The 27934-nt window shown below is 38.0% G+C and overlaps 1 protein-coding gene across 3 annotated transcripts; it reads left to right on the forward strand.

Annotated features, from left to right (window-relative positions):
• Window positions 1–123: 123 nt before the first annotated feature.
• On the forward strand, window positions 124–27915 carry KNG1 (kininogen 1). 3 transcript variants are annotated; one of them, XM_004473705.5, is made up of 11 exons: window positions 124–551; window positions 2463–2573; window positions 4139–4223; window positions 6894–7066; window positions 8410–8517; window positions 16255–16339; window positions 17549–17721; window positions 23808–23915; window positions 24039–24125; window positions 25559–25636; window positions 27674–27915. In XM_004473705.5, the coding sequence occupies exons 1-11, from the start codon at window positions 357–359 to the stop codon at window positions 27752–27754; spliced, it is 1284 nt and encodes a 427-aa protein (XP_004473762.2). In that variant the 5' UTR covers window positions 124–356; the 3' UTR covers window positions 27755–27915. The 3 variants fall into 3 exon arrangements, with proteins under 3 accessions (XP_004473762.2, XP_058151493.1, XP_004473760.2); XM_058295510.2 differs by lacking the exon at window positions 25559–25636; XM_004473703.5 differs by lacking the exon at window positions 27674–27915 and having other exon boundaries at window positions 25559–27634.
• The last annotated feature ends 19 nt before the right edge of the window (window positions 27916–27934 follow it).

Genomic DNA, 27934 nt, shown 5'->3' on the forward strand with positions numbered 1-27934 from the left:
CCTCCTCCTTTATTAGATACCGTCCCTATTTGCTAAACAAAATACTTTGTGCAATCACCTGGAAACACTCTGTGCTTACCTGTGAATTCGGCATGCAAACAAGCAGGTCAACAACCCCAGTGTTGTAATGTTCCTGCTCAAAATCTGTTTGGATAACCCAGCACGGACATTTGCCCTTTTGGAATAGGGCAAACTGTGTGCCCCAAGAATCCAACCAGGTCCCCAGAGTGCTGAAGCAGAGTGCAGAAGAGGACAGAGGACATAGGGGTTTGGAGATTGTTAAAATCAGCACCCAGGCTGGCTCCAGATTCTCGGTGAAGCCATCCTTCAGCTCCTAGAGGGAAGACTGTTAAATCATGAAACTAATAGTTATCCTTTTGCTCTGCTCCAGGCTGCTACCAAGTCTGACCCAGGAATCCGTCTCGCGTGAAGTCGACTGCGATGATGAAGATGTATTTAAGGCTGTAGATGCTGCTCTGAAGAAATATAATAATCAAAGTCAAGAGGGCAACCAGTTTGTATTGTACCGCGTAACTGAGGCCAGCCAGACGGTGAGTGCTCTGTGTTTAACTCTGAGGGTGTTTGGGACTTGGGCTATCACTCGGATCCCAGGCCTCTGCCTCCTCCTTCTCTTCCAAGAACTGATAACCAAAGGTAGAAGCTTCCAGCTCTTGGAAAAGGCTGACACCACTCTCCGGCCTGGGTGTGGCAGGGTATGACTAGCCCTCTGGCCACCAAGGTTGGCTTCTTGGGTAATCAGAGAAGCAGCACACAGGGGTGAGATGAACAAAAATAGAGCGATGTGAAAGGGACTAAACAGAGCGGGAGACTCCAGGAACTCAGCTGGGCTGCAAGAGGCTTCATTGTTCCTCTGACCCAAGACTAAAATACAAAGACCTCTAGACCTCAGATGGTTCGGCAGTGCTTCAAGTGTCGAAGAGGAGTCAGAAATGAGATTAACATGGTTCTACTGCTTTGGTCAAGATATCCACCATGAAGTCTGTATGGTTGGATGTATCAAGTTCAACAAGAATGTTTTAGTTGGGTCTTAATTTTTTTTTGGAGGTACCGGAAATTGAACCTGGCACCTCATACACGGGAAGCAGGTGCTCAAACCACTGAGCTGCACCTGCTTCCCTTGATTTTTTTTTTCAATCACTGCATTGATATACTCACGTAGGAGAAAATCTAGATGGGATGGCTTATACAAAGAAATACGAATCTTTTAAGAGTTTGTTTAAATAAATTTCACTATAAAAGGCTATGTCTCTGAGATAGTAAAGTAATTGATTACTACAGTGGGGGAAAAAAAAACTCAACCTTCTGACATCATGAGGATAAAGAAAAAAGCAACAGTGGGTATGTTTTTCTCTGAAAGTAAAAGAGTGCCATTTTGTTTCACAATCCATTCCACTCATATGAAGAGTTCTGCTGAGATAAAATAAATGACTCTTTAGTCTTCCTGGGCTCTCGTTACAATTTATTAGTTTTGTCTTTGTTAGCTAATATCATTGGCAAATGTGATTTTTTTTGGTTCTAAAATGTCCATATCATCACCTCTTTCATTTTGCTTTGCTGTGTGGACACAGCCACATACCACCACCTAAATTATAGCCCCAAATTGTCAAAATCTGGGACCTGGAAAGAACTTTGGAGACTGTCTTGTTCGATTTCATCATCTCCTAGATGTCGATCCTGTGACCCCAGTAGGCCCCAAGAACACAGTGCTAGGGGTCAGGGGACCTGAGCTTTCTGCGTTTCCAGCATTAGGAGGATGACTGGGCCTCGCAAGGTCCTGCCCCCACTCCCCAGACGCTCACTCACAAAAGGAGGGGCGGGCAACATCACCTCTCAGATCCCTTGAAGCTGGGGCATGCCAGGATTTTGCATCTGAAAGTTCATCTAAATCAGCACCCGCATATGTTAAAACTTTTATTTATTATTTTATGACATCCTAGAAAAATTAGAAAGCTAAACAAAGCAAATAAAAATACTAAAATCACCGATAATTAATACCACCCTCCAGAGACAACTGTTAAAACATTTTTTTAAATGAAAAAAAATCTCATTTTTTTTTTTAAATTGTAAAAGCAATTGTTTGTTAAAAAAAAAAAAGTCAGACAATACAGGAAGGTTTGTTTAAACAAGAAACAAAAGTCAACTGTCATCCCATCACTGGTAGACCAAATTTTAACAGGTTGCTTCTTATCCTTCCAAACGTGTTTTAGACATATATACACATATAAATTGGTTTTTACAAAAATGGCCTAATGCTATGGATACGTCTTTGTGATTTTTTAAAAATGTATTTTCAATATATTCTGAACATTTTGAATGGACCCTTTGCCATCATTAAATCAAATCAAGATCAAATATTCATAACTACTCCAGATTCCATTCAAATTAGTTTGCTGTAGGGACAGTTGGATGAACACTAAATCTCTTTGGTTGCTTTCTTTTAGATGACCCCTGACATATTTTATTCCTTGAAGTATCAAATCAAGGAAGGCGACTGTCCTGTTCAAAACGGCAAAACGTGGCAGGACTGTGACTACAATGCAGCTGCAGGAGCTGTAAGTTTGTTGACAGTTTCCAAACCTCCAGTTTTCTCCATCAAGCCTGCCAGATTTTTTCATTTGTGCAGAAAATGATTAATATTGTTGCACCAGTTTATGAGGGATGCACGTGGTCCCTCAAATGTGTAGAAAAATCAAATGCTTCATATCTATGTTCTCGCATAGACTGAAAGAGGAGGCCACCATTTAAAAATGGAGAAAGCCCTCCCAGGAGAAGGCGACTCGAATGACTTACTGGAATTATGTGGCCAGGCCCCAGAAAGACAATTACTGGGCTTTTGGCGAGAGGGCTGGGGAGGGGAGCATATATGGATGCCTCAACTGCACAGGCCTGAGTGCGGATCCTAACTCTGTCTCTAACTCCCTGTGTGACTGTGGGCAAGTGTCCTGACCTCTCTGCTCTGGTGCTGCCACTGTAAAATGGAGAGAGCTTTGATCTCATCAGTTGTTGGAGAATAAATTGTGCAAAGGACCATTTTTTTTTTCCTCATGCTGAACTTTTCTATTTTGAAATAATGCAAACCTACAGAAAAGCCACAATAATAGTGCAAGGAATTCTCAAGCCCTTCATCCAAGTTTCACCAATTGTTAACAATTTAAAACATTTGCTTTAGCTCTCTATGTACATTTTTTTCCTGAACCATTTGAGAATACATTACACACATTCTTGCTTACCCCTAAATATTTTTAGTGTGTATTTTCTAAGAACAAGGTGGTTCATTTTCATAACCACAGTATAATTGTCATAATCGGGAGTATAACTGATAAAGCACCATAATTTCATTAATAATTTCATAATCTCATTAAATAATTATCCCATTAATATTATTTGAGGTAATTTTCCTTATTCTGGTCTAAAATAGTCCAGGATCATGCCTTGCTTTAATTGTCATGCTTCAGTCTGTTTTGGGAAAGTTTCTCAGTCTTTCTTGGTTTTGGTGACATTGACATCTTTGAAGGACTTTGTTTTAAAAACAATACCTAACATTTTCCCACCACACCACAGCAATTTGTTTTGTCTTAATTAAGGGAGACCGCAGTTGGTATCTGCCTCCAAAGCAAGTTGGGCCTCTCTTTTCACAGTCCACAGATTTAGCACTTTGATATCACAACATCAGCACCCTATAGGACAGTCACATTCTCTCATAAAAAGCGCTGGACTCCGAGCCAGAGAAAAGAATTGTAGGCTGATTCTGCCCCTCCATTTCCTCCTGGGTAAGGTGGGGATAATTAGCTGCTGGGCCCTGTACGTCCTAGGTCACAGGGCTGTGAGAAAAAGAAGTTATCTCCAGGGCTGGAAACAGAGCCTCAAGCTTGAAAGTCTCACCCTTCATACTGCCTCTCCTTCGATTTCTCAGGAATATCACTAGCTTCAAAAAAAAAAAAAAAATCATTTGGCTACAAAACATTCCTTTTTAGGTCTCAAATCTTTGTTAGAAAATCTTCATGCATTTGGAAGGAAAAAAAAGGAAAGCCATATTCAGTGACAGCACGAGGGCTTTTCTCCATCTGAGAGATGAAAATGATCTCTTTCCACCGCAGCCCACTCTTTTTCTCTTTAGGCCACAGGAGAATGTACAGCTACAGTGGGGAAGAGGCCGGGTTTGAAGTTCAGCGTGACCACGCAGACCTGCCGCATCACTCCAGGTAGTTGGTGTCTCCTGTGGCGCTGCCCTCTGGAGAATTAAGCACTCCTGCGAGCCAGAGTGCAAGCTAGCCCAGGCCCCTGCCCTCTCCCGCAGGGTGGCAGTGACATTGCCGGGTGCCGCTCTGGGGTGAGCCAGCGGGTGGATGGGGTGGAGTCGGGAGGTTGGGGCCAGGCTTGTTCCATTATCCCCTCAGCGTCATTTCCTAACCCTCTTCCTTGGTGCATTGTGTTAGCTGTGTGCAGTCTCTACAAGTGACAGGAGACCTGCCCTCTAGGTAGGGAGTGTCCCATAGAGAGTAGAAGAAAGGTTTGAGATCCGACTTGGCCAGATCCTTCAAATCTCTTTACCCTCTTGGCTCTCTGTTTCCTTTTCTATAGAGAAGGGATAACAGTAATTTGCATTCACAAGAGTGAGATAGCAATGAGATGCTGTACCTGAAGTACCATGCCTAGCAATTGTAATTACGTATTAAAGAAAGTAATGATGGAAATAACCATAGCTAACATTTCCTGAGCACCCATGTGCCAGACACAATGCTAAGCACTATATGTGTATTAACATACCTAATCCCAGCAAGAGCCCTGTAAGATAGATGTTCATATCCCCATTTTACAGTTGAGGCAACTGAGACCCAGAGTAGTCATATAATTTGCCCAAGATCCCACCGCAAGTAAGCAGAGCTGGAATGGTAGAGCCTCAATATACGAAATTCCTTTAAAGTATGATTATGGAGCTGCTCCTCAACAAATACCGCCACCATCAGTGCCTTCCCTAATGTGACCAAGGTGCCAAGTGCAGAGGGAGACGCACATCTAGGTGATGTCAGCACAAAGTCTTCCTGGAACCCGTCCTCTGTTAGGTGGGGTTTTCGTGCATGACGGCTAGGGAATAGCATCTGCAGCCTCACCAGGGTGGCAGCAACTCTTTTGTACCAGCCGTAACTCACAAAAACTCATATCCCTTGAGGCTCCAGTTCTTGCAAGAAGTTGCGTTAAATCAGAAAAGTATTCCTAAGTAATTAAAATGTTTATTTTAATTTTTAAAATCTGTCTAAAGTTGGTGGAGAATCATTGTCAGCCAGAAAAATTGAGTTTACATCCTTCCCTACTCCTCTTACCCTCAAAATCTCCTACTTAGCAAAGGCCGCTTCATCTCTTCCCTTACCCCCACTCAGTCTTCTAAATAAAAGCTGTTGCTTGTTCTGGTCTTTACTCCATCTTCCCTTTCACCTTGTGTGTTCATCTCCACCCCACCCCACCCCCATCTTTCACCAGTAATTTTCTCACCTCTTTCATGTAATTCCTCTCCAGTTTTTAAACTTTACTTAATACCCTCATTCAGTGTAACTTTCTGCAAGAAGGAGGGGAGGGGGGGATAGCTAGGGATATTTACCCAGTAATTTTTTTCCTGAAAAACATACTTGTGGAAAGAAAGCAAAAAACAGGTGTAATGGGAGTTGTGTTGACCTGCCAACCCCTGAGGGAAAGCCCTTAGGGTGCTGTTGTCCTCCTGATGTGTTCAGGCCTGCACAGGGCTGCATACCTGCTGGGCAAGGAAACCTCCCTGATGGACCACTTACTCATCTTTAGCTACTTTCCCTACGTATAGTATTTGCCTCTTACTCATCAGGGGGTGGGGACTGATGCCTACACTACTTGGTATTTAATACAAACTCATTTTTAAGTATTTGCATCATTATTAAAAACGCTTTAGTTGTTAGAGCAAACCATTCTTAATTCAATGCAGAGAGTCTATGAATTACCTGAAATTGCGTGGAAAATGTATGGACATTTTCCTGGGGAGGGAGCCATACTTTTCCTCAGAGTGGCCAAGGAGTCCATGACCTTCCAAATATACTTAATCCCTGGCTCAGCTGAGGACTCTCTCTACCTGTTTTTCAGGCCTCAATTTACCTCTCCCTGCCTCACCTTAAGTTGTGGTAAAAGGTGGTATATATTTAAATGTTCGTATAACCACGTCCCACGCCTGTGTGTCTCCATTCATCCTTTCATTCTCCCCTCACACCTCATTTGCCCTGTTGATCCAGTTTATTCCTCTCAGCATGGCCATCTTCTCCTCAGGAAAGTCTTTCTTGTCCTCACTCTGTGCTCCTGCCTTTCCAAACTCTTGACGAATGATATTGAAATTTATCTATCCACCTGTCTGCCTCTCCCCTTTGACTATAATCTCCTTCAGGACACAGACCATTACCAAAGTATTAATACAGCCACATCACCTAGCCGGGCACCTGGCATATAGTTGGTGCACAATACATGTTCGTTGAATTGAATTGATACAAAATGTATTAAGCCCTGTGCTAGACTTCAAGGAAATCTAATTAGCACTTGAAACTTAGGAAGTATCTATAACGTTTAAATTTTTCATAAAAGAATATTTGTTCTGCAATTAAAAATGACTTCAAAATAAATTTTAAGTAACAGTGCACGATGTTGTCTACATAAGATGTTCCTAAGTGAATATGTTTTTTCCTCAGGCTGAAAAGCAGTCATGTATTCTTTTTTATTCTAATGACATTCTATGTTTTACGGGAAAGTTTGTTTATCAGAGCCTATTTTGTCTTATTTGCCAAAGGCAATATATCTGAATGCTGGAAAATAAAGCCTGGTTTCAATTGTTAACTCTGCCTTTTTGCCTGTTCTCTGCTAAGCTGAGGGCCCTGTGGCGACAGCCCAGTATACCTGCCTCGGCTGTGTGCATCCTATCTCAACCAAGAGCCCGGACCTGGAACCCATTCTGAGGCACGCCATAGAGCATTTTAACAACAACACAGATCACCGCTACCTCTTTGCTCGTGGTGAAGTGAAAAAAGCCCAAAGACAGGTTTGCTCTTTCATTTTTTTCATTTCACTCAGTATTGTTAAAATTTGTTAAACCTTTCTGATTAGGGCCTCATTACCTAAAATAAACCAGAAAGAAAATGAATTATTACACAAGTGGCAGTAAGGAGCTCTTCTATGTTTTCATGTGACTAGGCAAAGGGTTTTCTGTTTAGTCTAAATGAAAAACACACTACAATATGTAAAGGGAATCAGAGCCCTTCCTTTGAGATTTTCTTTTTGTTTTTTGAGGTCCTAGGTCCAGGGATTGAACCCAGTTCCTCGTATGTAGGAAGCTGGTACTCAACCACTGAGCCACATGGGTTCCCCTGAGTTGGTTTTTTTCATTTGTTTGCTTGCTGTTTGTTTTTTATTGTTGTTTTTTAGGAGGCACCAGGAACCGAAACCGGGACCTCCCATGTAGAAAGCAGGTGCTCAACTGCTTAAGCCACATCTGTTTCCCTGAGATTTATTTTTAATGACTGGATAGTAAGCATTACTTATTCTTCCAGAAACAATAAAATGGAAATGTCATTTTTGTCTTAAGATTTTAATAAAACTAGGTCATCACCTGGTTATCATGAGTTAAACAGATGTCTGAAATATTAAGTTGTATATAAATAAAAATTGGTATGACTTCTGGGTACCCTCTAATTTAGAATTTCCATGTCAACAGGGAAAAATATATAGAACACCTGTAAATCTGGTCTTCTTTCATTGGCTCAGTTCACTAAGTTCTTATTGATAGTTGGCTCGGTCCCATGTATTTTGGTCTCTAATTTTGAGGGGATCGCTTTGGTCATTAACATTCCCTCCATTTATTAAACCTTTCAATTTGCCTGCATGGGAGACATGTGTTTGACTCAACTATGTCCACATAGAACTATCTGGCTGGGACCAGCCCCGATTAAGCAGGAGCAAGCTCACACCTGGGGGCTTGATAATCCGAGGACCTACCAGGATAGTCCACTCCACCTCCAAGGTTGTCTTTATCCAACTAGAAAAGCAGTATTAATATTTCACAAAATTCAATAGGACATTTTCTCTCTGCAGCCTGGCAGAAGAAAAATCGCTAGGTCTTACTTAAGGAAATATAGTAACTCTATCTATATATTGTTCTTATTTTCAGATATGTAGGTATATGTGTGTGTGTTGAGGGGTATGATAGTTTCAAAGTGCTCATATTTATTCAGCAACGACTTTTGCCTAGTAATAACAATAGTTCAGATTTATTGAACACTTATTAAATTTGGCAGTATTCTAAGTTCCTCACAACATGATCATTTATCTCTCACTATGAATAATATTTAAACTGTCCTTTATTAATCAATCCAAAAATTGTTTCAGGTGGTGGCTGGCTGGAACTTTGAGATTACCTACTCAATTGTGCAAACTAACTGTTCCAAGGAGAATTTTCTAGTCTTAACTCCAGATTGCAAGTCCCTTTTGAATGGCGTAAGTAAGCAAAAATCTAATCTAATCATTTTGTTTATAGAATTTGCAGGCATGGCCGCTATCGAGTTGTGTGCAAAGACTCTGTCCCTAAAATTTTAGATGACATTCAACAGTTCATATCTACATGGGCTACAACTGCTGACCCAGCAGCTTTTACAAAGTTTAGGGATCTCGAAGCCTCAATCACTCCCCGGGCAATTTTACCATTCTGGTTAAAGAATCGATCCATCTAGCAATAAAGATTACAGAGTATAACCAGGGACTAGGATTAGCCTATAACAAAATTACAAAATAGTCAAGTTTATCTTTGTTATGAAGTCATACTTTCCTATTCCCCTTTTCTTCCACAGATTTTTTTAAAAAATTTTATTCTAGTAACTTACCTACAACCTAAAATTTCCCTTTATCCACTGTTAATTACTTTCACAGTGTTGTGCTATCACCACAACCATCCATAACCAAACTTTTCCATCATTCCAAGTGGAAAATCTATAAATTCTGAGGCTTAACTTCCTAATCCCTACCTCTACTCCATCCCCTGGTAAGTTATATCTAGATTCAGACTATATGAGTTTGTTTATTCTAATTATTTCAAATAAGTAAGACCATAAAACATTTGTCCTTTTATGTCTGGCTTATTTCACTCAACATGTTGTCTTCAAGGTTCACTCATGTTGTATTTTTCAGAACTTTATTCCTTTTCAGGACTGAATAATATTCCACTATATGTATATACCACATTTTGCTTAGCCAGCACTCAACCACTTGAGCAATATCCACTCCCCTCCATTTTTTTTAATAGTAGCCATTCTCATGAGTATGAAATGGGCTCTGAAAGCACATACAACAAAAGAAAAAATGGATAAGTGGGACCTTTTCAAAATTAAACACTTCTGCACCTCAAAGGACTCTGTCAAAAGGCTGAAAAGGGAGAAAATATTTGGAAATCACATGTCCAATAAGGGTTTGATATCCATGACATATAAAGAGATGTTACAACTCAACAATAAAAGACAAAAAATCAATTAAAAAGTACGCAGGGAAGCAGATGTGGTTCAAGTGATTGAGCTCCCACCTACCACATGAGTTGTCCCAGGTTCGTTCCTAGTGCCTCCTGGAGAAGATGAGCAAGACCGTGAGCTGATGCAACAAGATGACACAATGAGGAGACACAAAGAAGAAAAACAATGAGAGATATAACAAAGCAGGGAGCTAAGATGGCTCAAACAATTGAGAGCCTCTCCAAAGCATGGGAGGTCCTGAGTTCAGTTCCCAGTGCCTCCTAAAGAACTGGGCAGACACAGAAAGCACACAGCAAATGGACACAGAGAGCAGACAGTGAGCACAAACAATGGACGGGGAAGGATAAACAAATAAAATAATCTTTTAAAAAAATTAGGGGAAGCAGACTTGGCCCAGTGGTTAGGGCATCCGTCTACCACATGGGAGGCCCGTGGTTCAAACCCCGGGCCTCCTTGACCCGTGTGGAGCTGGCCCATGCGCAGTGCTGATGTGCGCAAGGAGTGCCATGCCATGCAGGGGTGTCCCCTGCGTAGGGGAGCCCCATGAGCAAGGAGTGCACCCCGTAAGGAGAGCCGCCCAGTGCGAAAGAAAGTGCAGCCTGTCCAGGAATGGCGCCACACACACGGAGAGCTGATACAGCAAGATGACGCAACAAAAAGAGACAAAGATTCCTGTGCAGCTGACAACAACAGAAGTGGACAAAGAAGAAGACACAGCAAATAGACACAGAGAACAGACAACTGGGGCGGGAGTGGGGGTGAGGGTGGGGGGGGAGGGGAGAGAAATAAATAAATAAATCTTAAAAAAAAAATTAGGGAAAAAACTTGAACAGAAATTTGTCCAAAGAAGAAATACAAATGGCAAAAAAAAAATACATGAAAAAATGTTCAACATCACTAATGATTATGGAAATGCAAATCAAAACTACAATGAAATATCATTTCACACATCAAAATGGCCACTATTAAAAGACAGAGAACTACAAGTGTTGGAGAGGATGTGGAGAGATAGGAAAACTTATTCAGTGTTGATGGGAATGAAGAATAATACAGCCACTGTGGAGGACTGTTTGGCAGTTCCTAAAGAAGTTGAATATAGACTTGCCACATGACCCTGCAATACCACTACTGGGTATATAACCAGAAGAACTGAGAACAATGACATGAACAGACATCTGCTCACTGATACTCATAGTGGTGTTATTCTCAATTGCCAAAAGTTCACAACAACCCAAGTGTCCATTAACCAATGAATGGATGAACAAACCGTGTATATTCACATGATGGAATATTATGCACCTGTAAGAAGAGATGAAGTTGAAAGCATATGACAACATGGATGAACCTGGAGGACATTATGTTGAGTGAAGCAAGCCTGACACAAAAGGATAAATACTGTGTGATTACACTACTATCAACTAAATATATTGTATAATATATTGTATAATTCCATTTATATAAATCAATTTATAAAGATGAAATTAGATTAGTGTCTATGTAGGGCTGGCTAAGGGGTATGGAGTTTTTCTTTTTGGAGTAATGAGATGGTTCTAAAATTTTTCGTGGTGATGAACGCACAACATTGTGATTATACTAAAAGCTATTGAATATACACTTTAGATAACTCATATGGCATGTGAATATATCTCAATAAAACTGCTTAATAAATAAATAATTGTGCAAGAATAGCCAGAAATAGCAGCGATGTACAACAAAGGAAACAGAGATTGAGATGTGAAGAATTTTCTTGTTTGTCTGTTTATTATTATTGAAATAATGAAAATGCTCTAATAGTGACTGAAGTGATGAATGCACAACTAAGTGATTACACCAAATACTACTGATTGATTGTATACTTTGGATGAATTGTATGCTTTATTAATATGTACCAATAAAATTGCTTTGTTTAAAAGAAAAACACAACAAAAAGCAAAAAAAAAAAGGAAATAGTAATAGCACCTATCTCACAGAGCTATTATAGTAATTAAAGAAAATAATACAAAGGGAACATTTTGCCCACAGTTGGTAAGATTTAAGGACTTGCTTTTCAAAGTATGTTCCATGGGCCAGCAGCAGCATCTCCAGGGAGCTTCTTAGAAAAGGAGAATGTCCAACTCCCCTCCACACCTACTAACTCAGCCTCTGAAAAGTAACAGGATCACAGGTGATTCACATGCACATTAAAGTTTGAAAGGCGCTGATGTGAGGGCTCCACCTAACTAGATTTTTAAAATACCTATTCCAGTTCCTTGCCCCAGACATGCTGATTTAATTGGTCTAGGGTAGGTGCCTGGAATCAGGCTGTCTACAAGCTCCCCAGGTGATTGATTGTGCTGACAGAATTAAGAACCTCTGGACTGGCTAACCCCCCCCCCCCCCCCCCCCCCCGCTCCTCCCCATTCAAAATTAAGGTATTTACTAGTATGGTATCTCCTGTTCATTAAAAAATATAACTTTTATTATAAATGTGTTCGATTACTAGAAATGAACATATTATAGAAAACATCAAGAAAAGGTAGAAGGGTCCACAGGATGGAGGAATTGAGTATGGATTAGAGTGGACTTACTGATATTCTGCTGGGGAACTATTGTGATTAGTAATGGAAGAAATTGTAGCACTGATGTGGAGAAAGTGGCCACAGTAGCTGCTGAGGGTAGGGAGAGGGAAGAAGAGATATGATGTGGGGGCATTTTCAGGATTTGATGTTGTCCTGGGTGGTGCTGCAGGGGCAGATGCTGGACATTGTGTGTCCTGCCATGGCCCACTGGGTGGACAGGGGGAGAGTGTAGTCTACAATGTGGACCACTGTCCATGTGGTGCAGCAGTGCTCCAAAATGTATTCACCAGGTGCAGTGAATGTGCCACGATGATGAAAGAGGTTGTTGATGTGGGAGGAGTGGGGTGAGAGGGGTGGGGGGATATGGGGACCTCATATTTTTTTAATGTAACATTTAAAAGAAAATAAAGAAGAAGAAAAAAGAAATAGTTGATATTTTAAGAAAATGGCAAAAAAAAAAAAAAGGCAGAAATGTACAAAAAAAAAAAAGTAAGTAAACATTGTCCCTCATACCCAAAGAAGACACCTGAGTGTATTTCCCTCTTGCCTTCTTATTTCTTGGTATGGACAATTTGGGGTGACTTTTTTCCTTTTAATAATTATGATTACTTCATATGCTATATTTTTCACCTGAGACTTTTCCTATGCCATTATAACTCTTACTAAATTACTTTCTAAATAATTGTATAATATGATAGCAAAGATACCATGGTTTTTGAAATTGTTTTCCTAATTTGGGGGCATTTGGGTTGTTTCCATTTTTAAAAAAATTATAATAATTCATCAAACATCTTTAAGAATAAAGCTGTTTCTGTATTTGATATTCTTCCCTCAGAATAAAGGGCCAGGTTACACATGGTATAAAATGGTGTGAAAACTTTTAAATCTCTTGATACATATAGGTTGACTGTTTGCCAAAATGTACCAACTTACATTCCAATCAGGAATAAATATCCTTTATAGAATTCAGTATTATTTTTGAAAAACTTTGCTAACCTCATAGGTGTTTTGTATTTTCATTTTCTGAATCATCAATGCAGTTAATATGCATTTATTTCACCACTGTATTTCATAAATTTGTTAGCAATTTATGAGTTGAACTTAGGAATTTTCTACTATATCAATTGTTTATTTCTCTTTGGGATGAATCTTATTGATTTGGAAAAAGCTGTCAGTGCTTTGTCATATTTCCTGTATTTCTTCTCAATGTGTATCTTTTCATTTTAATTACAGTGTTTCTGATAGAAATTGTTTTTATTTATAGATGACCAAATCTACCAATATTTTCTCTTCAAACTCCTCCACTACTTGCTCAGCAGTCACTTTATTATTTTTTCCAGTATCAGTCCAGTATCAGTATTTTTAAATGTAATTTTTTATCTTACCTAGAATTAATTTTGATTTTGTGAACTATTTTTAAGAAAATGAATAGCTCAACATTCTCCCCTTCTACATAAATTTATGGCTCCATCTTTATCATACAATAGCTTCTTGTAAATACGAAAATCTGTTCTATACTTTTGCACCAAAATCACCATGTGTCAATAGCCATAGCTTCATAGTAAGTTTAAATATGTGACAGAGCATTAGAACTCCCTGTGCTGATCTTTTCTTTCCAACATTTTATTACTCTAGTGTTTATATCAAAATTAAGGTCAGGATAATTTTGTGAGAAAATTACATTGGTTCTTTGTTTCACTTTTTATTTTATTCTCGTTTTAATGTTATTACTGTTAAATAAAAATATTTCATACTTTTATATATTTACCTTCTATCCAGCAACTTTCTGATCAATTCTAGTAGCTTTTCAATGATTCTTCTGATTTTTCTAGTTATATAACAATAGTAATGCAAATAATATTTTTATCTCCTCTTTTCCATTGCTTACATTTTTTATTTTCTCTCACTGAATTGACCCAAATTTCCAGAGATATTTTTAAAATAATGGCGATCACAGTAATACAAAATCAATAATAAAATCTATTTATTACTTATTTTATTGGGAAGGCCTCTCAAATTTTGCTCTTACTTGTAATATTTGCTATAGGTTCCAGACAGACATTCTTTACCATGTTAAGGAAGAATTCTTGCATTCCTGCTCTTTAAATAGTTTTGTTTCTGTTTTTATTTTTGTTTTTAAATAAGAATGTGTGTTGAATTTAGCAAATGCCTTAAAATGTATTTTGAAATATCATAGCTTGTTTTTCTAATTTAATCTATGTTGTTTTATCAGATCCTAAGGTTTAAAAATCTTTAGATTCCTAAACTAAGCTCTGTATTTCAGTATTAATTACTCTTCAGATATACATTTGTAATCTATCCTAGTTTATTTAAGAATTCTACATCTACATTTATGAATGAAAGATGTCTTCAGTTTCCTGGGTGTGTGCTGTGTGTACTTGCTATCTATTCGGGTTTAAGTATCCAGATTGTAGTTTTATAGAATGAGTTGCATAGTTTGCCATTACTTTCTATATCTTGAAATGGTTTATATAGCATGGGAATTATATATATTTTTTTGATTTTTAAAATAATTCACCTATAAAACTGTCTATTGGGCCAAAGTTGGGGTTGGGAGGTGAGAGGTGGGATGAAAGTTAAGAGTAATGATAGCATTCTCCATTTCTTCTTCAGTCATTGGTCCATTCAAGTTTTCTTCTTGTTCTTAAATCACTGTTGATCACTTATAGTTTTTTAGAAAAGCATCCATTTCTTTGGAATTTTAAATTAGCATATACTTGTTAATAAGATTTTCTTATGTTTTTAAACTTCTATCTTTTGCTATATGACCTTTTTGATAATTTTCCTACTCTAAAAATGATCACTTGGATTTATTTATTAATAATAGTGCTTTCTATTTTCTAATTCATCAATTTTGCTTTCACTTTTATTGTTTTCTCCTTTGTGTTATCCTTAATACTGTTTACTATTCTTTTTTCTAAATTCTTAGTTTCCTAGCTTCTTTTTTTGTTTTTGTTTTATTTTGTTTTGTTTTGCTCTCTTTAAATTATGAAAGCATAATTTAAAGCCATGAGTTAACGATGAATGCTGTTCAGGTAACATTATGTGGAATTTTTCATTTTTGTTTTTTGTGGGTTTTTTTTTCCATTTTTTCCTTTGCCAAAGGAAGACCCTATTTAGGCAAGTATGTTTATAATTCCAAGTAGTTTTTTGTTGTCTAAATGTATGTTATTAATTTTTAGGATATATTCTTCTTGGTACTGGCTTAAAAGAATATGGCCTCTATTATTTCTGCTTTGTACATTTATTAAATCTTTTTTGTGGCCTAGTATAAAAGCAATTTAAAATATTGTTTTTGATAGTTATGAAACATTATCCCTCTTTATAATTTTTAAAGTACCATTTAAATAAATCTTTACTATGTTATTCAAGTTTTCTATCACCTTATTTATTATTTATTTGGCCTTAGATGTATAGTTATATATTAAATTTTACTTCCACAATTATTTCTATCCATTTCAATTCATATATCTAATGTTTCCTGCTTTATTATTTTTTTAAAGGAAGTTACTGATGCTTTTTAATTTCATGAAATTAGAAATTTTCTACATGGCTACAAATGCTTATGTATTTTGATACCATTCTTTATAGACTGTACATTTTCTGAAATGAGATTATCTTTTTTTACTGATTTCACGATTTTTTGTTACCTTGAACTTTACTTTGTCCAAAATTTGACACTTTAGCTTTATTTTTTGTTCTTATTTGCCTGATACTTGTTTTGTTTGTATGAATTTTGCTTATCCATTATTTTTAAGCTTTATCTTTTTAAAGTTACATTTCTTGAAGTTGTAATAAATTGATTTTATTTTAAATTTAATGTGAAAGCCTTTGCTTTTCTATGAGACAATTTTACTCATTTCCTTAGATGATAATAATGTCTGTAGTGGGCATTCTTTTCCTCTTATTTCATGTTTTCTGTGTGTTTGTATTTGTTGGATGTTTGTATATGTCTTTGTTTTGATTATTGATGTGACTACCTAATTGTTTCTTATTTTCGTTTTTGCAGTTAAATCATGTTTTCCTTTTTTTTATCCAATGATTTGGAAAGCAAGCATCTTGTTTTTAATTTTACTAGTTGTTTATTTTAAAGCTTCTGAAAAACATTTTTTAATTATATACTTCTTTATAACCAGGTTACCGGTGAATGCAGAAACAAAGCACACATGAATGTTGAAGAAAGGATTGTTTCCTTCTCACAGAAATGTGATCTTGATCTAGGTATGGGATAATACATGAGAGTCTCTAGGAGTGAGATGTTGATCCCAGATAACTGTCTGGGTCTGTACATTTAAATTGTATTTTGGTTCCCATGATGTGCCACAAGGTCTATGTAACCTGCAGACCTCGTGGAGAATTCTGTACTCCTTCCTGTTGAACTTTACTGCAGCAGGTACAGCCAAGCTCACTCTTCGAGTGTCCAGGAGGTAATATACTGGAAATTTTATTTTCTCTGTGCAAAGCTGTCCTATGGGTACAAAGCCAGCCAGTCATCCTCGCATTCAAGATGTCCCTAAGTCAGGTGTTATAAGTTGGGAAGAACGGTATCTCATTTTTAACCATTCAGAATAAAATCCTTCCTAAGTGAAAGAAACTAGACAAAAGGTACTACATATTTTTTTACTCCATCTATACAAAATATAAATACAAATAAAGTAGAGAGATGGAAACAGAATAGCAGCTATGTACACCAGAGGTGATTATCAAGGGGTAGAGGGCTTTGTGCTTGTTTGGTTTTTGTTTTTTTAATTTTTACTGTTATTGAAATAATGAAAATGCTGTAATAGTGACTGAAGTAATGAAAGCACGACTATGTGGTTATACCAAATGTCATTCACTGTACACTTTGGAGGGATTGTACACTTTATTACTATGTGGCAATAAAATTGATTTTTTTTAGAAAGAATAAAATCCTTTCAATTAGAGATTTTTTTTTTTTCCTTCATGTGGTATGAATGGGGAAGGGAGATAGTGTGAGCTTATAGCCAAGTCAATATTTCCTATAGCAAGAGTTGGGTTTTCTCATACTTGGAAGATAGTTATATATGTTCTGTGACAAGAAGTATTACTGAGGCTGCCTGCTCACTAGGGCCATAGGATTTTAAATGTCTCTATTAGAGAGTCATTCCTTTAAGTTAATTAAGCTTTGCTCATTACACAGTTTCCATCAAAAATGCAAAAACTCAGAGAAGTAGCATTGAACTAACACCTTCTGACTGAGTGTTTCACTAAATATATCAGGCTCTGGGAAGCGGAGGGGAGGGGAAGCAGGAAAGTGAAGGTCAGCCAGACAACCTTTACCCACTCACTACTACCTCTCCGCTGACAAGTGGCCTTCCATCAGCAAAGATGCTGGGTTATGTATAGGAGAGGTAATAGGCTAGGCCACTCATTCAGCACACATGCTGACTTAAAATCTGCTTCTTTTAGTGGAGGACTTTGTGCAACCACCTGTCACGGGTTGCCCTGGCTGCCCCATAAATATACCTGCCAACAGCCCGCAGCTGGAGGAGCCTCTGAAGCTTTCCACTACAAAGCTCAATGCCATGAGAAATGAACCTTTCTATTTCAAGATCGAATCTGTGCAAAGAGCAACTGTACAGGTCTGTAGTTTTTGCTACAAAAATAGTGATTCTGTAATCTAAGTGCAATTGCTTGCTAATTTTACCTCTGATCTTGTCCCCTGATCGGGAGACAGTATGCCTGGGGAACAAGGTTTGTAGATTTGAATTTCAAGTCCCAATCTCATGGTTTGCTTGATGTTGTGATGTCAAACAAGTCACTTCGAACATTCTTTTGGTTTTCTATCTGTGAAGAACTGGAGTGAAGATCAAATAAGATAATGTGTGTAAAATCACTTCTCAAACTCTCAAATACTGTATAAATACTAGCAACTATTAAATAATTAAAACTCAGGACTAGGAGAAACAATCTTATTCTATGCCTTTCTAGACTAGGCTCTTGTTTTAACCTTACCTACTACCTTGGGCTCAGCCAAATCAGTCAGTCACTTCATATCTCCATGCTGTTTCTCCCACAGTTTCCTCTGCCTATGTGCTCTTGAACCCCCTAAGGAGTCACCTGTCCTTCCAGGCTATGTTAACAGAAAGGAGTGCGTGCCCGGGACTGACTCAGGAGACCCAGCTCTACCGCAGCGTCGCTTGCTGGTGGGCCCGCAGCAGTCCCTTAAATTCACTCAGCCTTCATTTGCCCCATCTGAAAAATGAGTGACTGGATTGGAGGCGTCTAAATCCCATCCCAAACTAACAGTCTATGACTGAGGTATTCATGGACAGATTCCTATTTGAGAGCCTCAAACTGACTTCCCTAAATACAAGCTAAAGAAAAGTAATTGAACAGAACCAAATTGCTATAGCAAGGCAGATGATCTTTTTTAAGCTGATGAAAAAAATTTTCTTCATAAAAAAATTCATACTTTCGGCTCAGTATTTCTAGGAATCTAAAGTAGAAATTGTCTTTATAAGCAATGATATTTACAGCAGCTTTAATTATAAGAGCAAAACCTTTCAAACTATCAAAATGATCGATAATATGGAAATAATTAGATAATTTCTGGCAAGTGCTTACAAAGGAGTATTAAGCAGCAATTGAAAAGTATCTTTGTGAGGAGTCTTTGATGTGGGAAATGTCTGTTATAATTTTCAGTGAAAAAAAGGGACCACAAGATTATATGCACATTATGTTCTCAATGGTGTTGTAAAAGTACAGAAACAATACTGATATATACAAATGTATAGCTTCACAATAATGGTTTTTCGGGGATGGCACAATGGACTATTTATTTTCCCCTTTATAATTTCTTGGGTTAGTTTTATAACTGGAAAAAGAAATAAACTTTATTAAGATAAGTCTCTACTGCTTGGGCACTCACGTCTGGCCGAGACGCCACCACCACCCAACCCCACCCCTTCTGTTGTTTCACTGGTCCTCACCCTCATTGCGCTTCCTTGAAGGGAATAGTACTCTTGCATTTTTCAACTTTTCTTTTCACTTTATATTTTTGCTTTCCTGTGAATTTCCCTTATTCTTAATGATGTAGGACTAGTTCAGTACCTCCACCATATATTGTATGCCACCAAGAAGGCAACCGTTCTCAAATATGAATACGCCTCTTAGGCACAGGTTTCACTGAAAATGAACTAATCAACATTCTAGTACATGTGTGTGCTTTGAATTAGTTAAGTTGGACTTTAAATTTGGGTCCAGGTGGAGGTCAATGCAACACGTGGGAAATAGAGGCCACAACGATACGAAAAGGTAATGTTTTACCCACAGGTCCGGGGGATGGGAGCGCTATGAGAGGTCAACAGGAAGTGCAATCAGCTTGGGTGGCTCAACCAGCAAGTGGGAATGGGCTTGTGCCTTTACTGTGGTTCAGGGTGGAGGTTAGTAGATTTCCCACAGGAGTAAAAGATTGATTGGTTTAAAGCAAACGAGCATGAAAAGGCAAAGGTGCTGCGGGTCCAAGGGCCATGGGGACAGAAAGCTTATCCTTTGGAGCCAGCTGTGAGTTCTGGGCAAGGCTTGTCGTGGGTGTGGGGGGTGGTCACAGGTGTGAGCTTGAACACTGGGGGAGTTTGTGCCCCCAGGGCTGGAAAGCTGCTTATTAACTAGGCCGATGGTCAGGGTGGAAGCAAATGGCTTAGCCAAAGTAAGACGGGTGCCGAGCCAGCACTCAAAAACTTTTGGTAGTTAGGACAGTGTGTGCATTCAGTTATAAGCTAAGGATGTCAGGAAAATGCCAACAGGTGATGCTGTGAGCTACAGGGAGTCGACATCCTTTCAGGTGTCAAGTCAATCTACAATATTGTGAGAATTTCAAACTCACTTTTAAGTGATGAATCCTTACTGATTTCTGCATTTAAAGAGAACACTTTGACTCTCAAACATGGTCACTCAAGGCTATCTTGGTAAAAGGAGCCAATTCACTGGAAATCAATTTGCCATGTGATTAATTTGCCAAAAGCCAATCTCCAAATGACAAATTTGCCACATTGCTGGAGATTTATTTTATAGTTTTAGTCTTGCTTGGCTTTGCCGGTTGTGTTTGGATGAATATCCTTGCCAAGTTGGTTTTGTATTTCAGATGCTAAACACTTCTTAAATCCTCCATTCTCATGTGTGAATGATTGCAATTCCCTTTAAATGCACTTTACTTTGCCCTACCCCTACTTCCTTCTGCCGCTGTCCCCAGTGTTCCTTCCCTGCCTCTGCTCAGGTGAATATGCTTCAGGGATCTGTGTGTGCACATTCAGGAACTTTTCCTTAGACAAAGTCCCAGGAATGTCAAAGATAACATATATTTCTAGGAATTTTAATGAAAATTGCCAAACAACTAGCAACTATACCAGTTTACATTTGCACAAACTGGCATAGAGACTGGTTGATGATCTTGATTTGAATTAGATTCTTACCAGCAGTGATTGAGGTTGCATGTTTCCTGCACTTGGCCAATACCAGGTATCATCATTGCTTTTTTATCTCTGCCAACATGGAGTATTAAAAATGATGTCGCACTGCTTTTTCAATGTGCATATCTTTGGTTATTAATGAAGTTAAACATTTTTTTTTCCAGGCTTACTAACCATTTAACTTCTCTGAAATACATGCTCATGTTCTTTGCCCACTTTTTTCTTGTGGCGTTGGGCTTTATATACATAAGAATATGAATCCTACATCATATTTTTTCCCAGTTTGTGTTTTTCCTTTTTCCTTTGTTTATTTTGATTTTTGAGAATCAGTTTTCATTTTTCTATAGTTAAATTTAGACATTGTTCCCTTCCTTTAGATTTCTTTCTTCTGCTTTTCACCTAAGAAAGGCCTTCCTTATAAGTAGGTCTGATACATATTTATTTCTATTTTTCTAGGTTAATTTCTTTAATTTAAATTTTTAAAAATTTCCTTGGAATTTATATTCTATATGCTTTTAATATTTACTTTTAAAGCTATAAATTGGGCAGGCTGAGTTTAACCAAGGAAGACTTGTGATAAGAACGACACCTAATGATGTCAATGTGGGTGTTCTTGAGGTCCTTGAATGGAAAAGATTACTTAGGTTTATTTAATTCCTTTCCTCTGGACCCTGGATAGAATTTAGCCATTAGCAGTGGTTTGTGTCATATATTGTCAACTTTCTTAGGTGGCATTATACAGATCAACTTTAATGTTAAAAAGAAGATTGAATTAAGGTGTACTCTGAAATGAGCAAGATAATTCATGACCACCAAAGTAAAGGCTCTAAGGTTTTCTTGGACCTTCCTCTCGACTTCAACACACATCTTCATTTTTTAAACTTACTTATTACATTTTTCTTAAAAATTTAACCATACTTACCATGGCCAGCAAACACAATGCCAGAAAATTAGAGGTGGGAGCAGATGTGGCCTAAGCAGTTAAGCACCTGCTTCCCCGTGGGCAGTCCTGAGTTGAATTCCTGATCTGTCCTTAAAAAAAAAAAAGCAAACAATAAGCAACAAATGAAAGGGCCAACATAGGGGAACTGATATGGTTTGCTAATTGAGCACCAGCTTCCCAAACATGAGTCCCCAGCTCAGGTCCTGCCCCCCATACCTAAAAAAGGAAAAGTTGAGGAGGAGTTTAGTTCTTCCCATGATTCCTTTTCCTCTCTGCCTCCCTCCACTTCACACCTTTTTCCATGCTCTTAACAGCATAAAGAGGTGGGGATGGCTGTGTGGTTTGCTTCTTTTACCCATTAAAATTTTTTTTATTGAAATATATCATGCATACATGAACATACATAAGCAATAAGTGTACAGTAAAAGCTGTGAACTTACAAAACAAACATGCATATCATCATACAGGACTCTCATGCTGCACCCCACCACCAATACCTTGCATTGCTGTGGAACATTTGCTGCAGATGCTGAAAGAGCATCATCAAAATATTACTTCTAATTATAGGTCAAATCTTACATTTGGTGTATTTTTCCCCCAACCCACCTTGTTATTAACATCCTGCATTAGAATTATGTATTTGTTACAGTTGATGTGAGAATGTTCTCCTATTTGTTCTCTTAACCACAGTCCATCAGGCACCACAGGATTCCCTGTGTTATACAGTCCCATGCCTTGTATAATCCATTCAAAGTGCACACTCAGTGGCTCTCATTTGCATCACAGAATTGTACTGTTATCACCTCAATTTTAGAACGTTTTCATTACTCCAAAAGGAAAAATCTCATTCCTCCTTTTACCCACCCCCATTGTTGACCCTTAGAATTGATATATATCTTCTTTGCCATTGCTGCAAAAATACAATATTACTGTTAACTATCATCCATAAGTTACGTTAGTTGTAATTTTCCCATGTTTCACCATATTTTTAACACTTTGTAATAAAATATTCATGTATTTATACTATTAACCACAATCTTCATCCATTACCAAAATCACTTTAAAAATGGGATAACACTATCACCCATAACTTCGTTTTTTCAATAACAGCCATCCCTCCAAGTTAATAGATACAGACCTGTGCATTATTTTGAATAGCTACGTAACAGTCCATACTCACAAACCAAAATTTAAATCCTAGAACTAAATACTGAATAATTCAGTCAAGAAATTGGACCATAAAAAAAATAAATAGAAGGCAGCATTGTGTAATGATTAAAACTGCTGCTAGACAGTAGAAGAAATTATATCACTGATGTGGAGGTGCTGAAGGCTGGGAAAGGGAAAAAGAGGTGTAATATGGGGGCATTTTTGGGACTTGGAATTGTCCTGAATGTCATTGCAATGACAGATATAGGCCATTATATATCCTGCCATAACTTACAGAATTGAGTGAGAGAGAGTGTAAATTACAATGTAAACTATAATCCATGATTAGTGGCAATGCTCCAAATGTGTTCATCAATTGCAATGAACATACTACAGTAATGAAAGAAGTTGTTTAAGTGGGGAAGGGTGGGAGGTACAGGGAGTGGGGCATATGGGAATCCCTTATATTTTTTTGTGTAACATTTTGGGTAATCCAGGTATCTTTAAAATATACACACACACACACACACACACAAAATAAAAATAAAGTAACGAGAGGACAAGGAAAAAAAGCTGCTGCTAGAGATTAAAATATTTTCTTAACAAAATATTTAAAAGAAGCAAAACTAGGAAATCCAAATAATTTTCTTAATCACATAATTGATTACACATAATTTCTATAGTGATACTAATCCAATATTTCTCTGATTTAAGATTCAGCAGGACATCAAGGCAGGTGTAAAGAAAATGTTTATTATAGTTTTCTTCCTACATCTCTTAGATTCTATTATAACTTAAGCCCTTGAATTACTGGTGAGTTTTGCAGTTCAGTAAACTTAAACTCAGTAAACAGTAAAATAAAGAACAGTTTATTTTTGGAAAACCTAAAAATAAAAATTATAACCTGCTTTTCTTTTCCTCTTCTAAAGTGTTATCACCTTTAGAAAGCAAAATGAGACCAAATTAACAGTCCACCATTTTAAACTTGTTTACAAACTAAAAGTTTTGCTGCCCAACATTTTTATTTTTCTTGTATAACTCTCGTGTGGTCAATGTATAATCAAAATTTCAAGATTCTTTCTTTAATAATCATTAGAGTAAAAAAATATATATTTATCATACAAATATTTACTAAGAAGCTACTTTGTGCTAATTAATTTTCCAGGTGGTGGCGGGAGTGAGATATTCTATTTCGTTCACGGCCAGGGAGACTACATGTCCCAAGGAAAGTAATCAAGAATTGATTATAAATTGTAAGGCCAACAAAACTGGAGTGAGTAGTAACAAAACTCTCTACTTATTCCCTGGAAACCTGTTTGATTTTTTAGGAATCAATTGTTTAAAGTAGCTCACAAATAACATTGTTCTTTCTTTTGGTTTCTGTTTTCATGGATAGCAAGTTCTAATCTGTGATGCTCACATTTACATGAGACCTTGGGAGAATGAAACAAACACTAATGTCAACTGCCAAACTCCAGGAATGGTATGGTTCTAATTAAAGTCTGCTTGGGGTCCATTTGGCCTATTCTGAAAAGTCACATTTGGGGGTTGAAAATGAACCTTTACTGAAATTAATCTGGGGAACTTGTAAAAATGGGAAGAAACCTCATATTTCTGTGCTGATCTCTCTTTCCTATGATTACAAAGAGAGCAACAGGCATCTTCCTCACCTCTAAACATTGTCAGTGTCCCAGGGAAGTGCAGTGGTACCCTGAGGAGCCCTACTGCCTACGCACCTTCAAGGTGTGCCTGAGGCGAGGCACAGCACCCATGCCTTGCACTCTGCTTGCACCCAAGGAGCTTGTGAGCAATGCAGAATTCCAGACCTCACTTCACATCAACCAAAGCAGAATCTGCATTTTAACAAGGGGAATCAAAGGCATTTTAGAAGTATTAGATTACTTTTTTTTTCAATTCTAAAAAGAATCCTGGGAGGTAAGTAGTATCTTCCCGTTGTCAAGGATGAGAAAACTTAAGAGACTAAAAATTAGAGACACTCTGATGTCCCGGAGTGAATAATAAGGTTATTAACTGCTTACTCTGTTCCAGTCACTGTCCTCATTACAACCCTATGAGGCAGGAGCTGGTATTATTCCTGTTTTACAAATGACAATGTGAGGCTTGAGAAATTTGCCCAGGCTCATAGAGCCAGTATAATTAATGGCACTTTGAATTAATTCAAGATCAAATCAGAGCCTGCACCCTCTTTGTTGTGATGCTAGTAACTGGTAGAGTCTGGCAAGTTGGACTCCAGGGTCCATGTCTTTCCACTACTGAACACTGCTCCAAGCATCACATTTTCACAAGTAGTAAGTGTAGGTAAAAGTAACTGACAAATTCACATCCTTTATGCAAGTTGCCTCTTCTTCCTTTTTTCCTGATTTAGGTTTTGCCATGTGTAGAAATGCAAACATTATCATAAGGCTGCATTTCAAGCTTGTGAATACATTCTAATGTGTTTCAGCCCAAGTGATTGTGGATATAGACTTCCTACATAGTCAGTTTATAAACACTTAGGGCCTTTTACAATAAAAGTAGAAATTGTGGTAATGGAAATAGTGTCAATTAATAAAATGTGCCATGGACTCGCGTAATCATAGGCTGTTAAGGTTAGAAGGTACCCTACAGATTATATAGTTCAGCCCCTATTTTTTCCAGATGAAGAAAAGAAATCTCTAGCTTATTTTAAAATAGTATTAAGAACATTAGTCAATGTCTACAAATTTTAAAATAAATCAAAAGAGGAAAGAATGGTATTCATTTTCACCCTATCTGGAATATTAATATGGTATTTAAAATCTGGCAAAGATCTGCCCCATTGCAAACCAAGATAGCATTACCAGGTCTCAATTCCTTCCCTCTTCATTAATAGTGTGTTTTCACTATAATGCTTTCATCTTAATATTTCCTGTTTAGATCTCACTGCTGAAAAGACCTCCAGGTTTTTCACCTTTCCGATCAGTACAACTACAGAATATAGAAGGAGGAACAACTGTAAGTCCACCCCACACTTCCATGGCACCTATACAAGATGAAGAGAAGGATCCACGAAAAGAACAAGAACCCACTCGTGGGCATGGCTGGGGTCATGAAAAGCAAATAAAACATGGTCCTGGCCATGGTCATAAACATGAGCATGACCAAGGTCATAGGCACCAATGGGGACATGGTCTTGGCCATGGACACCAATGGAAACATGGCCTTGGCCATGGACACCAGCAGGGGCATGGCCTTGGCCATGGACATCAATGGAAATTTGATGATCTTGAACACCAAGGGGGACATGGCCTTAGCCATGGACATAAAAGGGGACATGGGCTAGCCCATGGACATAAACATCAGCATGGTCATGGCCATGGAAAATGTAAAAATAAAGGCAAAAAACATGGAAAGCACAATGGTTGGAGAAGAGAAGGAGAATGGTTGGCAAGTTCTTCTGAAGATAGTACTACATCTTCTGCACAAACACAAGAGAAGACAGAAGGGACAACACCCACCCCTTCCCTATCCCAGCCAGGTGTAGAAGTTACCTTGTCTGACTTTCAGAACTCAGATTTCAGTACGACTGTGATGTCTAATATACCACCAACTCCCACAAAGAATTATGATGACTGGATCCCTGACATCCAGATAAAGCCAGATAGCCTCTCATTTAACCCGATATCTGATTTTCCAGAAATAACCTCTCCCAAATGTCCTGGACGACCCTGGAAGCCAGTTCATGGAATGACTCCATCTATGGAAGTGAAAGAATTTCATGATTTTGATCTCCTTGATGCACTTTCTTAATTTATGCAGCTATTAGCATTTCTTTTGCCCTTCATCACGCCTTCTCCCCATTGTCCAAACACAGATATCCTGATATAATCAACCAAAAACCATGAAGTTTCAGAACAGGCTAGAGAGAAGTGATGAGACTCCCAACTGGGACCCTGCCAATCTCTATGGACTACATAAAACTGTGCAGAATTCTGCTTCCATTCTTAGTCCTCCTCACAAGTTTGCTAAGCTAGTACAGAAAATGGATAAACTAATTTGCCTTATGGCCTACTGCAATTTGCTCTCTGATAGTGAATGTGTACCTTAAAACCTATGTCATCAATTTTCAAACAAAGATTCTAGCTTTCTGAGTAAATGATGGCATCTGTTCCCTGAACACATGTGAAAATAAGGGGAGTCAAGAGCCTGCATGCTGAGCTTTTTAATGGGGTTTAAGTAATTTAAATATCTTCTGAGGTCAAAGAGGGATAATACAAAAGAGAGACAGATCAGTTAAAGGGAGAAAAGAGGGGAGTAAATTAATTGACTTCCTGTTTCTGAAATGGACTACTTACATAAATAGTTACTCCCACTTGACAAAGCTCTTCTGTTAATTCCCTTTCTGGGTGAAAGTGTTTCTCACAAGTGAGTAAATTCTTCTTACTCATTAACTACTCTTGGTCAAAAAGCTTTCAAATAGGAGTTTGCTGTTTATTTGTTGCTAAGACTAGATTGAGTAGTCCTTAGTTTTGGGAAGTTCTGAGTTTAATGATAAGGATAGAAAGCAGGGTAAGTAATATAGAAGCATGCTTGCTAAGGAACTCTTTTTGATAACTGACAAGGAAATTTCATGAGATGTAATGCAAGGCTTGTTCAGAAATGTTATAGGGAAATTCCTGTCTACTTTATAATCGCATCAACTTTTTGCTACCACTTTAAAGACCACTGACTTTTGCAAAAGAGAATAATATGATTGTCTTTCATTGCCTATAGTGCAAGGGAGGCATACTTTCTACAACCCTTGCTGTACTTGTGCCTAGAGAAATAAGATAAGGCTTTAAACAGCTATACTAACCTGTAGATGCAAGTGTCAATACTACTTCAATTTATCAGACACATTTGAGCCTCTGGGTTTTTATTTTATATCAAATATTTGCTGTGTTTTAAATAAAGAACCAGTGATGGCAGGAAAAAGTCTCACCCTGTCAACTGGTTACTTCACATTTTATTGAATGATAATGTCAGATTAATGGAGTTTTAATGTACTTACAGAGGCACCTAAGGCTCTGCGAGTACACCCGTCGACCCCTGAAGGCAGGGGCAGAGCCAGCATCTGAGAGTGAGGTCTCTTGACCAGTGGGCAGAATCTTCACATCTGGCACAATAGCCCCAACTGTCTCTGTCAGCAACTCTGAGTGGAAGGACAAGAAGAAAGATGGGATAGAATTTAAATAGAGAAGAATGGCATTTTCTTACTCGGCTCCTGGGTGAAATAAAGTCAGTCTTGATGCTCACTTGGTTCATTCACAATGG

Source organism: Dasypus novemcinctus, chromosome 4 (genome assembly GCF_030445035.2).
Source record: "Dasypus novemcinctus isolate mDasNov1 chromosome 4, mDasNov1.1.hap2, whole genome shotgun sequence".
In the NCBI taxonomy this organism is placed as follows: Eukaryota; Metazoa; Chordata; class Mammalia; order Cingulata; family Dasypodidae; genus Dasypus; species Dasypus novemcinctus.